We start from the raw sequence: 12,061 nt of genomic DNA on the forward strand, positions 1-12,061 counted from the left end.
GAGAAAAAAGAATGAAAGAGAACTTCTATCAGGAGGGCTTTTCTTGCACCTACCGCCTTAAAAATAGGCACACTTGTGCACCTGACTAAATGTGCCTCACCCAAAAGAGTCTTGAGGCACTTTTGTTTGCAGGCACTGTGCCTTAGCGCACCTTAACAACACTGGCGTACATTAAAAGTCAAAGCAAAAGGAGATTTTGTATAAACAACAGAAAAATTTGTCATAACAAAAGGGAAAAAGAAGGTGGATCACTGACGAAAGAGGCTAAAGAAGCAAGCACAGCTGCCATGGCAGCCTAGAGAAACAAGAAATAGCAAAAGTAGAAAGAACAAAAGAGTGAATGAGTAAAAAGTAAACAAGATTCATACAAGGAAGAAACAAGAAGAAGAAGCAAATTTTGGTGAAAGGCAGGCATCATGAGAGAATGCAGGAAGCGGATAACATATTTCTTTGGTGAATCACAAGAGCAGAAGACCAGAAAGAGAGAGGGCCCCAAGTTTTCTTTTGGCAGAAGACTGTGCGTGATCTGTTTTAAGCGAAACAAATTCCTGAATGAGAACTGAGAATTCGGTTTTCCTAAGTTTCCTTACACAATTTCAATTGACTAGGAAACATGTTTCTGTTGACCAAATTTCCTTGCATCAGCCAAACTACAGAAAATGCCAAGAAAACTAAGGTAGGTGTTTTTGCAAACCAAACAGAAACAGACCACATCATAATCCTTGTTTAAAAACCAAGACAAAAAGACATTTAAAATGCAGCTACAGCCTGAAATACATGGAACTATGATAAAATTGCTTATTAAACTTAACAATATAGTAACACTACCAATCGTATTGCAACACCGCCTCGTTTTTTCTCCGAGTTGAAAGGGAATACATGAACAATTGAAGATCCTGACCTGACAGCATCAAAATTCATACCAAGCTACAAAGATTCAAAGACTAAAAATTAGTATTAAAACTACAGATAAGCAATGACAAGAAGATAACATCAGGTGAGATATGTGACCTTGATTGCCCAATTAAGAATTGCTTTTTCTGTTGGTGATCCAGAAACCTCTACATCTCCACCTCCCTAAAGAAAGCAACCATAGGGATCAGAAAAGGCATTTCACTAAAAATTCTTCTTAATTAAATATGATTCAGCAAAAATATAAATTATTAAAACCTACCTCCGGGGTAAAGACACTGCCATTTGCATTCACTGCAACACCTTCAATAAGTAATGAGGTCAGCATATCAGGTAACTCTGAGCTGCTATCTGGAGGATCAATTTTTCTCCCACCAACATACGCTTCAACCACTGTCATCTGTTCAGGAAATAAACTTTATTATTGGATGGGCACACACACGCACACACACAGAGCAAGAGATAGAGATTACTATGGCCCTTCCCCTAACTTTCTATCTGAGCCCAATCCCACCTCTGACATCTATCTTTTTATAACTCCTCTAGATTTTAGGCTTAGAATTTCTATAATTAATTTCTTAATGTTGTAAAGTTTCTAAATTCTACTTTTAGCTTCAAACACCCAACTTTGAAGATAAAGTTGTTTCATCATCATTTTATTACTTTTTTTTATTGATATATCAATTATTACTAGTGGAGAGACTTTGTTGCTATTGTGGTATTAGAATATACTCAAGAACTTGATTGATCATGATGGGTTCAAAGGTTTAATTGATATGTATTTAAATAGTTGACTGAAAGTATAAATTACAAATTATGAGAATTTGTTGTGAATTTAGGTGACTTAAAACTATAATGAGAGAAACAATTGTCTAATAATCTAAAATTACAAACAAAAGATTACATTGGTCAATTAATTTGCATAATATAAATCAATTTGAATGGTTTAGAAATCAGGAGAGCTGATGCCTTAATAAGTGCAACTTGTTAACTAATAATGTGGATGTTGTAAACTTGAAATTTTCAATCATCAATTTACTTGTATGTTTCCATCTTCAAAATAATTTTAATTTTGTTAAAAAAAATCTAAATTTAATTGCTTCAGGAAAACCAAAAGCAACTTTATTATATCAACATTGTCACTTAACAAATCAATATAGAATCTATATTGATTATACTTTCATCATTATTCTAATTTTCGGATTTTGACAAATAATAAAAATTTCCTCTTCCCACTACAATTATAAACACTACGCTTGTAAACTACCTAAAGAGCACTATCTTTTTCTCACACCACATCAATCTGCAATACACATTCACATCAATTTGCAGATTATTAATTATTATTAATACATAAAAGCATATCTCTTTTTTATTTTGAAAACAGTGGGAACGATTCAAGATGGATGATGTTCTTATATTTTTCAAGTAGTTAAACTAGAAAGTAAAGTAACAGAAAATCCCTTATGTTTTAAAAGAAAGCACATTATTACTTGCCTGATTCAAAGTTAAGGTTCCAGTCTTATCACTGCAAATTGTTGTGGCAGAACCCATTGTCTCACAGGCAGAAAGCCTGCGCACCTGCATTTCAACTTCAATTAAGAAGCATGAAACACATTTGTTCCCATGAAACAATTTTACATCAATGTCTAAGGATGCACAAAAAATTCATCATACATACCAGAGCTTTATCTGCCATCATTTTTTTCATTGAGTAAGCAAGGCTGCATTGTAATGCTTGTGTTATTATCATAGGTAAAAAGCAGCAAGGGGAATAGATGAATGAGAATTATTTACATGACCAAATTAAAATATTTTGAACATATTATTTGCATGCACAATTACAAGTCATAAACTGCAGCATCTGCCAGATAAGATGGAAGAAGAGATATTTGGCATTCACACAACAAAGTGTCACCATGAGTTATTACCAGTCAATTTTAAGTAAAACAAATAAACAAAACCAAAAGGAGACAGGTTGACATGGGGAAGAAAAAAGAGGGCTGACAAACGTGGGCTAGAGATAAGGAACAACTGAAAAAATGCAACCCAAAATTAAGGTATACATTAAAAACACTACAACTAGAGAAACAAAGCAATTCTGGAAATTCAAAGTACTTTTACATAAAGCAAACTTACGTTAATGTGACAGCTAATGGAAGCCCTTCAGGCACCGCAACAACCACAATAGTAACCTACATCATTCGATATTAGTCATACATACCAAAACAAATATCCAGTTACGTGTGCACATACAGACATGCATTTGGACAAAGGGTGATAAACAAGGAGCACATACTGCAACAGTGATAATCTTAATGGCTCCATCTACAGCATCGCCCCCACTAGTCTTGCCCGCAACAAACTGCTTTTTTCCACTTTCGTCTATGGTATGACCAGTGAAGTACCTGAGTGAATCCAAAGTTTTAAGGTCAGATCAAATGGCCAACGAGTCTTAAAAACAGAGAGTGGGAAGGAATGAAAAGATTGTCACTAAGCCAAAATCTGAGTTACCTAACTAAAAGGACAACCAAGACTGCAAAAGCTACACTGAGTCCAACAAAACCGATGAAAGTCGCAACTCCATTCAAACGTACCTATAAACATTAAATCGAGGTAAACATAACAAGTAAAGCCTAAAACTTCATCAATTACCATCATGGGGAAACAGAAACCTGCAAGGGCGTTTCTTCACCAGTGTCTTCTGACAGACTAGCCATGAGCAAACCCCATTCAGTATTAACCCCGACCCCAGTTACCTGGGAATTAAACAGAGATAATACTTATTTGAGCTATAAACAGATACAAGGTTTGAGTGCATACTTCAGTTTATCAGAAACAAGAATAGAATGTAACAGTCTACAAGTTATCAATGTGAATAGACAAATATAGGATAGTAAAAGAGAACATCATATGCATCTGTTACAAAGGAAAACAGTGAAAAAAGCAGCCTAAATGATTTTGGTGAAAATGTAGATGAGTATTAAGAATGTTGCCCATGCACACCAAATACACAAATGCAGTTAGTTGCGAGGAACAGCAGATTTTATTATATTAAGTTCTAATACCTTTAAGACACAGTGTGTAAAGTGATTACTAAAAGTTTGAACAGGCTGATTGCTGCATACACAATATAATGATATAAAGGGAAGGTACAAGAATAAAGAAGACAAGTCCTAAAATTTACCAGCATAATGCCACTTCCATCTGCCACTTTGCAGCCAGACATTAAAAATGGTTGCTTGGTATCTTTGTGAACCTGCAACAAGGTGTAATAGCAATTTTCTTCCTTTTTTTTTTTTTGAAACAAGATGAAATAGCAATTTGAAAGCATGCATAGAATAAGCATATCATTAAATAGTACTAAGGATTTTAAGGCTTACAATATCACTTTCTCCAGTCATGCTAGATTCATCTATTGCCAGAGAGTGACCAGAGATTAAAATTCCATCAGCAGGGACCTAAAAGGCAGATTTTAAAAATTCCAGCCAAATACTGCATTTAAAAAAATAATAGAAGTGAAAGGCATGAACTAGAGCCACATACCTGATCACCAATGTTGAGGGGTACAACATCACCAACAACAATATCATATATCGAAATTTCAACTCTTCTACCTCCTCTAACAACCTGCCATGTAGCAGTCAAACATAAAGTCCAAAAGAATATTGTTTATAATCATATCTATTGTTAACCAGAGCAAACCTACCTCCAAATGTATGTTTCTCTTCTCCTCATCTAGTTTTTGGAACTGAAGAGATTGTTTATAGTCACTAATAGCTGCAGATTTAAAAAGTCAAGATATAAAAAATTATACACCCAGTATTAAAACATGCAGCAACATCAGCAGTTAAATTGGAGTAATAAGAACTTTAAAAAAATAGAATACAAAAACTCTATTTCTACATTTGTGGCTTGATGCTCAACCAAACCACACTTAAAAGATGGGGATGAAAATTCAAAAACAAGATGTAAAATAAGCCATAATATAAGATAATGCAAACTTCAATTGCCATACACCTTTACTAACGAATATTGATTATCAAATGCACTTACCAACAAGGCTTAGCAAGGGGAAACACACAAATTGTTTGAACTTGAGGCTCCAATTTGGAGGTCTCAAGTTTGAATCCTGAGAGGGCAGAATTGGATTTATGGGATGGGAGAGGGTTACCTCCCATTATGCAATCCCATGTACCAAAAGAATAATCATTATAACCATCAATTCTAGTTAAATTGAAATTTTAAATGAGAAAAGAATATGCTTTATGCTCAAAATAAATTTAGGGTCATTTCATATTTGAGTTGGCACTCTGGGTTTGTATTTATTCGCATTAAGAGTCAGGACAGGTTCTCGTCATTGACTTTTAAAGTCAAGTTGGGTGGTTTTTCCACATGGTTCAGTTTCTCCTAGCTTTACTTAGCAGCTAAAACATTTTAACTCTTAAGTTCAAATCTTACTAAGAAGATGATGGAGTGCATAGGACCAGAGATTACTTCCATTTGTGTCACTCAAAGCCTACGTAACAAAGAAAAGAAAATCAAATAAGTATAATATACAGCATAATTCAGGACAGGAGTTACTAACATAGGGTAGAAGCCCATGCCACTCACTGTTTTGGCTTGCCAACAGGTTGGTGATATCCCAAGTTTTTCACTGCATTGTGATCTATCTTGTTGGGAAACTAGGAGTAAACTCCAGGCACAATGGTAGCCCAAGTGTGTGACACAAGAATCGTGTGAGTCGGGTTCACAGGTTTGTTTGTAACAGAGGCATGCAAACAGATATCCCAAAAGGAAAACAAGAACAAGAAAGGCTGTCCTTGACTATAAGTAGCCTTGGCACCACAAAACTGCATGGTTTTGGGAAGGTACAGTTGCAGTACAAGACACTAGCCTTGTTTCACATGTCAATTAAGCACTAAAAGGACAATCTTTTTGCTTAGCTTTAAAGTTGAGCTAATTACAAAAATGATTTAAGAATGCAGAAATAACCTTATTGCAAAGAATGCACACCTAAAAATGAACTTTGTAATCACATATTACTAATTAAAAGGAAAAATGCAAAATTTCTGCATCTGTGTATTAGGTTCATCCACCAGAGGGATTTATTGACTGAAATTACATATATTGATTCAATCAACAATTTCCAGCAATGCTTCCAAAAATGAGAAGTTAAATAGAATCAAGTAGGACAAAGGGAAAGATTAACAACAAAAAAAGTGCATTTTTTATGTATTATGCAAAAAACTGCAACAACTATAAAAAATCAGTTCAGTACCTGTCACAACAATAACAAGTATAACTGCAAATGCTATGCTACCCCCATCATACCAGCCTTCCTCGGGACCCTGAAAATGTAAAGGACAGCATATATGAAAACTGAAAATTCTTATTTAAAAGGCCTAGTTACGTAAAACAACACAAACAGCTTGAAGAAGAAAACATCTACTTCAAACAAAAAAACTGATGTAGAGGGTACATATTTGGTTGGTCACAACAAAGAAATTGATATTATGCAATACTCCTGCCTGAAGAAATTTTGGCATTTGCTTGAGTCCCATACTTAAAGCAGAGAAAATGTACAATATGCTTTGAACATTTATATTAAAGACTTCTATTCACCGGTCAAAAATTTCAGTTCTGACCTCATGATGTAAACAAGTGAGGTTAACCAACCAAAAACCCAAGTGCTGACCTCATGTTAATAACTAGTTGAATATATACTTACAACCTCGCAACATTCTAGCCTCAGAAACCATGTCACACATCACAGAAGAACATAACATAAATCTATGAAGTCATCACCGAAGAACATAACATAAATCTATGAAGTCGTGTCACAACAGACCAGTATTATGAATATCCTCCTTATGATTTTATGAAACAAAAGATGTCTCTTCGGATTGTGTTACTTACATGTGCATAGTGTTCCTTTTATCAGTACAGTAATATTATCAAATTATAAAAAACAATTTTATTGCATCTCAAAAGGAAAAAAGGAAAAGAATTATAATAATAACTAAGCAACATTTGCTCATGAAAATAAAAATACAATGTAATTAAACATGCATAAAAAAGCTCACCTCTGTCTTTATCCCCAAAGCCAGAGAAGCTACAGCAGCTACCACCAAAATTATCAGAGTAAGATCTTGGCAAGCTTCCCAGGCAAACCTCTGTGTGCAAAATAGTAAAGGTAATGGATCATAAATATTCCATTCACAGAACAAAAACAAAAAAAAATTAAATTTTTAAGCATACAAACAGAATATGAACAGGAGGGAACCAAAAAATATAAAAGAAAGAAAGACAAATGGAAACTGAGATGTACCCAAAAACTTCTTCCTTTTTTCCGAGGGTATGTGTTTGAACCAAATGCATTCCTCCGTTGCAGTAAATCAGTGTCATCTCCATGAACCCCTTTCTCCAAATTTGTTTTCAGCCACTCTGCCAGCTCAGTAACCTGATTTAAAAACACAACAAACATATAAACCTAAGATAAGTGAAAAATCATTAAAAAACATATATATGTATATTAATCAGCAAGTTTTATTTCCATAGACTTGCCCCTCCATATTCCTGCAGAAAATTAAGATTGTGATCCCTAGTCACTGAAGCAAGTTCGTCTGGTCCAATTCCAAAATCACCGCCAGCAGGTGGGTGTCGAATTGCAATCCCTGCAAAATCAAAGCACTGTGATAAACATCTAAATCAAAACAATAAGCTTTTACAAGCAGTTGCACCACCAAAAAGCAGTGGGTAAAACACATAATACAACATTCTTAAAAGACCATATTTTTCGTGAAAAATTACATGCAACATAATAAGATACATTACCTAAAAGAAAGCTACGATAGTATCAACTTATATGTGATGCTAATAAAAAGCTCAAGTTCGTCAAAACCAACTTGATCAATGGCTTTACACATGGTATTCATTAATATAGATACTAGTCTAGATGAAAGAAGGAGAAAAACAGAGGCATTGATCAGCAGAGTTTGTTTGAAGGAAAGGCTTGGCCACAGAAAAATATAAGCTATGCTAGTAGGATTTAGTCCAAGAGGTTGTTTTATATGAACATCCATTAATGATTATGATATAATATCAAGACAGCAGTTTTTCTTAGATGTGAAATTTGCAAATGCATTATCATTTCACTTGATCAATAAACCCTGCTTTCATTTAACCCTTCTCAAACAATTACTATCTCAAATTAAATGGCTAATTCAACTCTATGGCATCTCTGGAGAAACAAGAAGTACGCAAAATGTAACAAGACAATAGAAAGAGTTATAAAGACTGGACAACACTAGATATTTAATAGTATTGGATATCAAAAAAAGGAAATAACAAAGTGTCAACAAAAACCAACAATGACTTTTATAGAGATAGGTATTAAAAAGTCAATCCTAACCATAGTCTTCAAGAATGCAGCATGTCTCAGATCATCTACAGGTTAGGGGATGGGGTACATGACATAGTTGTGCCATGGATCAAGGGGATAGTCTTGGTTTGCTAACTCATGTCCCAGAGCACTTTAAAACATTATCTAAGTTATTTTGTGATAAACATAGGTGTTTTTTTTATTTCATAAGTACATTTCTATATAAACATACAAGTATAAAGATATTTTAAAAATCAACGCTTACTATGAATGTAAAAAGAAAGCAATCAACATTACGTCTTATTTAGTGCACTTGGTACATCTAAATTATTTTAAGAGGCGAATAAGAAACGGTCAATTTTAGAAGCAGTTTTTTCATTTGCGCCAAATATTAAAGAATTTGAATTGCTAACTATATCAAAGAATATTAAAGGGTAATGTTGCGAATGAGGTACATCTGAAGTGAACTACATAGCAATTAATGAGCCTGAAGCCTAGTTAAAACACAATATCAACAAAAGAGTTAATATGTGCGCCTAACCGCAATTATCAATTTCCTTGAATTTTTGGCATTTCTTTTTTTCTTTTTTTCTTTTTTGACCAAATCATCTCTCTCCTTTTCTCAGTCAAATCCAAAAAGAAGAAAAAAAAAACAAGAAAAAAGACATGCAGGTAGAATATGAAGCAAGGTAGTAAAGAGTCATGACAACACATAGCAAAATCTCGATTGGATGAACCTGCTGACATGGCAACGATGCAGCAATAGAATATCAAACCAAAGTTATAAAACAAAAGCACTATCCTTACAAATCATTCTACTGGGCTGAGTATAAGATAACCAGAATAAGTACCATTTACTCGTTCACCGGCTTGTTTGAAAAGATATGCAGCCTAATATAGCCAAAAACAGAAAATTAGAGGAGAAAGCTTCAACCTCAATCCCATAAAGAACATTACTCAATCAAGGATAGCATACTCGTATAGCTTGCGCATGTGCTCTGATCTTTCTTAAAATGTGCTTCTTCTGTTCTTCCTTTTTCAAGTCCAAGGTATATCTAAATCGACGAGAAGCATTCAGCACCAGTGCAGCTTGCTACAAAAGACAATTTATTAAGTCACCATTCAGAACCTATGAGAATTATCACTTTCTAAGAAATAAGGAAAAGACTAGCAACCCAACTATATCAGAAAAAGCAACGAGGCTCAAACCACCAAGTGACAATGCTCACTAGCAACTAGGAGATTTCTACTACATAGTAGATAGTTTTCAAATAAAATTTTGCGACAACAAATTGTGTTATTCAAAAGCATCTAGTTCAAAGAATTTTCCTAAAAGAAAAATAAAAAAGAAGTTAAAACCAACATGATTATTAACCTCAACATTATTCTAAGAGGACTAGAAAACAAATTGGGAGCAGCTAAATCTATTTGACCAAGCAAACATAAAATTCTGAAGTGCAAACATCAAAAAAACCTAAATCATAAAACTTAAATATTAGATGCAGAAGCAAAATAGCAGCCATTTACGTTTACTGGAGCAGGATTGGGCCAGATACAGTATCGCATTAATTGACTGTTTTGAAACAGCCGTAGGCTTACTTAGTTGCTAAAGAGGTTTTTCTTTGATTCATTTATTTGAAGATGGAGTATTTTAGGGAGGGTGTCTCAATTTTTAGGGCTCACTTAGTTTCAGAAAACTAGTTTCCCTTGTCAATCTTGCATTTTCTTTACAATTTAAAAAAATAAGGTATTTGACAAGCCTTGTTTTCTAGTTAAAAAAAAAAAAAAACAACCTAAAACAGCTGTCTACTTTTAGAAAATTAGAAAAAACACAGGTTTCCAAATTTTATTGATTGTATACAGGGGAGAAGTAGAGATGTAAAATGAAAAACAAATCCCAAAACTAACGGGCCAAGAGTCCAAAGCTGTCTTGGGTGAAAATCCTTGCTATTGCTACTTGTTTCTACAGTTGATTTTGCAAAAATATAACCAATTTTTACACAACTATCTCACTTGCCTTCCTAAGCTGACTCATTAGGGTACCGTTTTAGCTATTGTTTTCAGTACTTCATATTCACTTCCAAAAGCAAACAAAAAAAAAACGCTAAAAGGTTGTTAGACTACAAAGTGAAGAAAATTTTTAACATTTAAAAATATATATTTTTTAGAACAAAATACAAATATGCAGAATATTTATGCTAAAATTGGTGTTGCATTTTAATCAATTGTAATGCTTTGTATGATTTCCTTTTTTTTTTTGTTCATTTTTTAATCAGAAAAAAGCAAAAACCATAAAGCAAGTAGAAAAAGCAAAACAGGTGAAACCAATCAAAACTTCTATGAATTGAACCGAATGGAAAAGGCCCAAAAAAAAGGAGTTAAAGAGAGAGGAAAAAAAAAGAAATAAAAACCAAAAGTGAAAGAAATTGAGGGTAGGGGATAAGAACAAGCTTATGAGAGAATGGAAATTTAGTTTCCCTCTTGATTTATTTGCGTGAACAACTCCAAGCGGTATTAAACCCTTGCAGTAGGGAAGGTTATGCAGCTCGTATCTGTTCTTTTTATTTTTTTTTATTACTATTTTATGAAGTAATATTAGAGAGTTAATCAAGGGGCAAAGCAATGTGTTAATTTATTCTCCGTACGCCTAAAATTAGTAGCCCAAGACCATCAAAATCAAAAGCATAAAGTAATAATCAGCATCACTTAACAAAGCAATGACTATATACAAATTTTTTACACAAAAGAGAGAGAAATTAGGGCATTACCCTCCACCCGCGGAGGCGGTCGATGGGAGCGTTCTTAGTACTGGTGATGTCAAAAGGACCAGCAGAAAACTCATCGTCTTCGTTGTCGGAGTGGGCGGAGCGGCTGCTTCCGGCCTCCACGTCATTCGGCCGCCGGTATGGCGACCCCTTGAATATGCTACTCATCACTCTGTGTGTCGCAGGAGAGATGGCACCGTCATTCGCTATTTCTCACTATCACTAGTATTATCTTTCATTCAATATTCACACAAACTTAGTTTTCATTTCAAGCTCCCGCCTCTTCGATTTACCGATTCGTCTCTCTAAACTTTTCCCTCTCTCACTCTCTCTTTCTCTTATGCGACTTTGAATAAAGACAAAAAAGGAGAGACTGCGGGGATCCTTCTTGTCAATAAATCTCCAATTTCTCGCCCTCTGAAAATTCAATCCTACTACTATTTTCGCCTACACCAATATTGGTCTGCTTGCAGCGCTTAGGAATAACAGAAACTAGAGATTTTTCTCTTCTCTTCCTATGCTCCAAACAACAATAGAATTAATTACTGGAAAACCCCATCCCATCAACTAAAGGTAAGTTCTAGGTTTACCGGTTGGCCTTCCCCTTTCACTATTGGGTATTTATTAACTTCGAAACATTGCGACTTAGTGAGAATAAAAAGTAATATTTTACGAGGAGCAAACTACCCTGTTTTCTCTTCTTTTTTTTTCCCGAAAACCGCTCACGAGAAAACCGACACAGCCTCACAACTCCAAACCATTTCTTTTTCTTTTTCTTTCTTATTAATTAATAATAATATATCAAAAGAAGCAGTCGACAGTGACAAACGCAATCTTTTGATTTACGCACCGAAAACCGCCTCCAATAACTTACTTCAACCGTCTGTTTATTAAACAATAGACGAGAAGAGAAGAAGACAAACCGCCAAGCCGTTCAACCACGTACGGCTTTTTATCGAATAACGAAAACAAAAACACAAAAAAAGAAAGAGAAATGGCG

The 12,061-nt window shown here is 34.4% G+C and overlaps 1 protein-coding gene across 5 annotated transcripts in view; it reads right to left on the reverse strand.

The window, feature by feature from the left end:
- Window positions 1–12,061, reverse strand: part of LOC110410391 (calcium-transporting ATPase 10, plasma membrane-type-like) — a 48,259-nt gene that overhangs the window by 9,951 nt on the left and 26,247 nt on the right. For all 5 annotated transcript variants that reach the window (XM_021420045.2, XM_021420047.2, XM_021420046.2 and 2 more), the window contains 20 exons: window positions 11,065–11,233; window positions 9,273–9,389; window positions 9,148–9,187; window positions 7,480–7,589; window positions 7,244–7,375; window positions 6,999–7,088; window positions 6,194–6,263; window positions 4,622–4,692; window positions 4,459–4,542; window positions 4,296–4,373; window positions 4,100–4,171; window positions 3,588–3,671; window positions 3,427–3,509; window positions 3,212–3,320; window positions 3,052–3,107; window positions 2,594–2,636; window positions 2,410–2,493; window positions 1,175–1,312; window positions 1,012–1,077; window positions 829–927 (listed from right to left, as the gene is read on the reverse strand). In XM_021420045.2, coding sequence (XP_021275720.1) covers window positions 829–927; window positions 1,012–1,077; window positions 1,175–1,312; window positions 2,410–2,493; window positions 2,594–2,636; window positions 3,052–3,107; window positions 3,212–3,320; window positions 3,427–3,509; window positions 3,588–3,671; window positions 4,100–4,171; window positions 4,296–4,373; window positions 4,459–4,542; window positions 4,622–4,692; window positions 6,194–6,263; window positions 6,999–7,088; window positions 7,244–7,375; window positions 7,480–7,589; window positions 9,148–9,187; window positions 9,273–9,389; window positions 11,065–11,229 — 1,791 coding nt within the window. In that variant the 5' untranslated portion in view covers window positions 11,230–11,233. The remainder of the gene's footprint in view (window positions 1–828; window positions 928–1,011; window positions 1,078–1,174; window positions 1,313–2,409; window positions 2,494–2,593; window positions 2,637–3,051; window positions 3,108–3,211; window positions 3,321–3,426; window positions 3,510–3,587; window positions 3,672–4,099; window positions 4,172–4,295; window positions 4,374–4,458; window positions 4,543–4,621; window positions 4,693–6,193; window positions 6,264–6,998; window positions 7,089–7,243; window positions 7,376–7,479; window positions 7,590–9,147; window positions 9,188–9,272; window positions 9,390–11,064; window positions 11,234–12,061) is intronic.

This window comes from Theobroma umbraticum, unplaced genomic scaffold (assembly GCF_002168275.2).
Source record: "Theobroma umbraticum cultivar Fairchild unplaced genomic scaffold, ASM216827v3 scaffold_56.0, whole genome shotgun sequence".
Taxonomy (NCBI): Eukaryota; Viridiplantae; Streptophyta; class Magnoliopsida; order Malvales; family Malvaceae; genus Theobroma; species Theobroma umbraticum.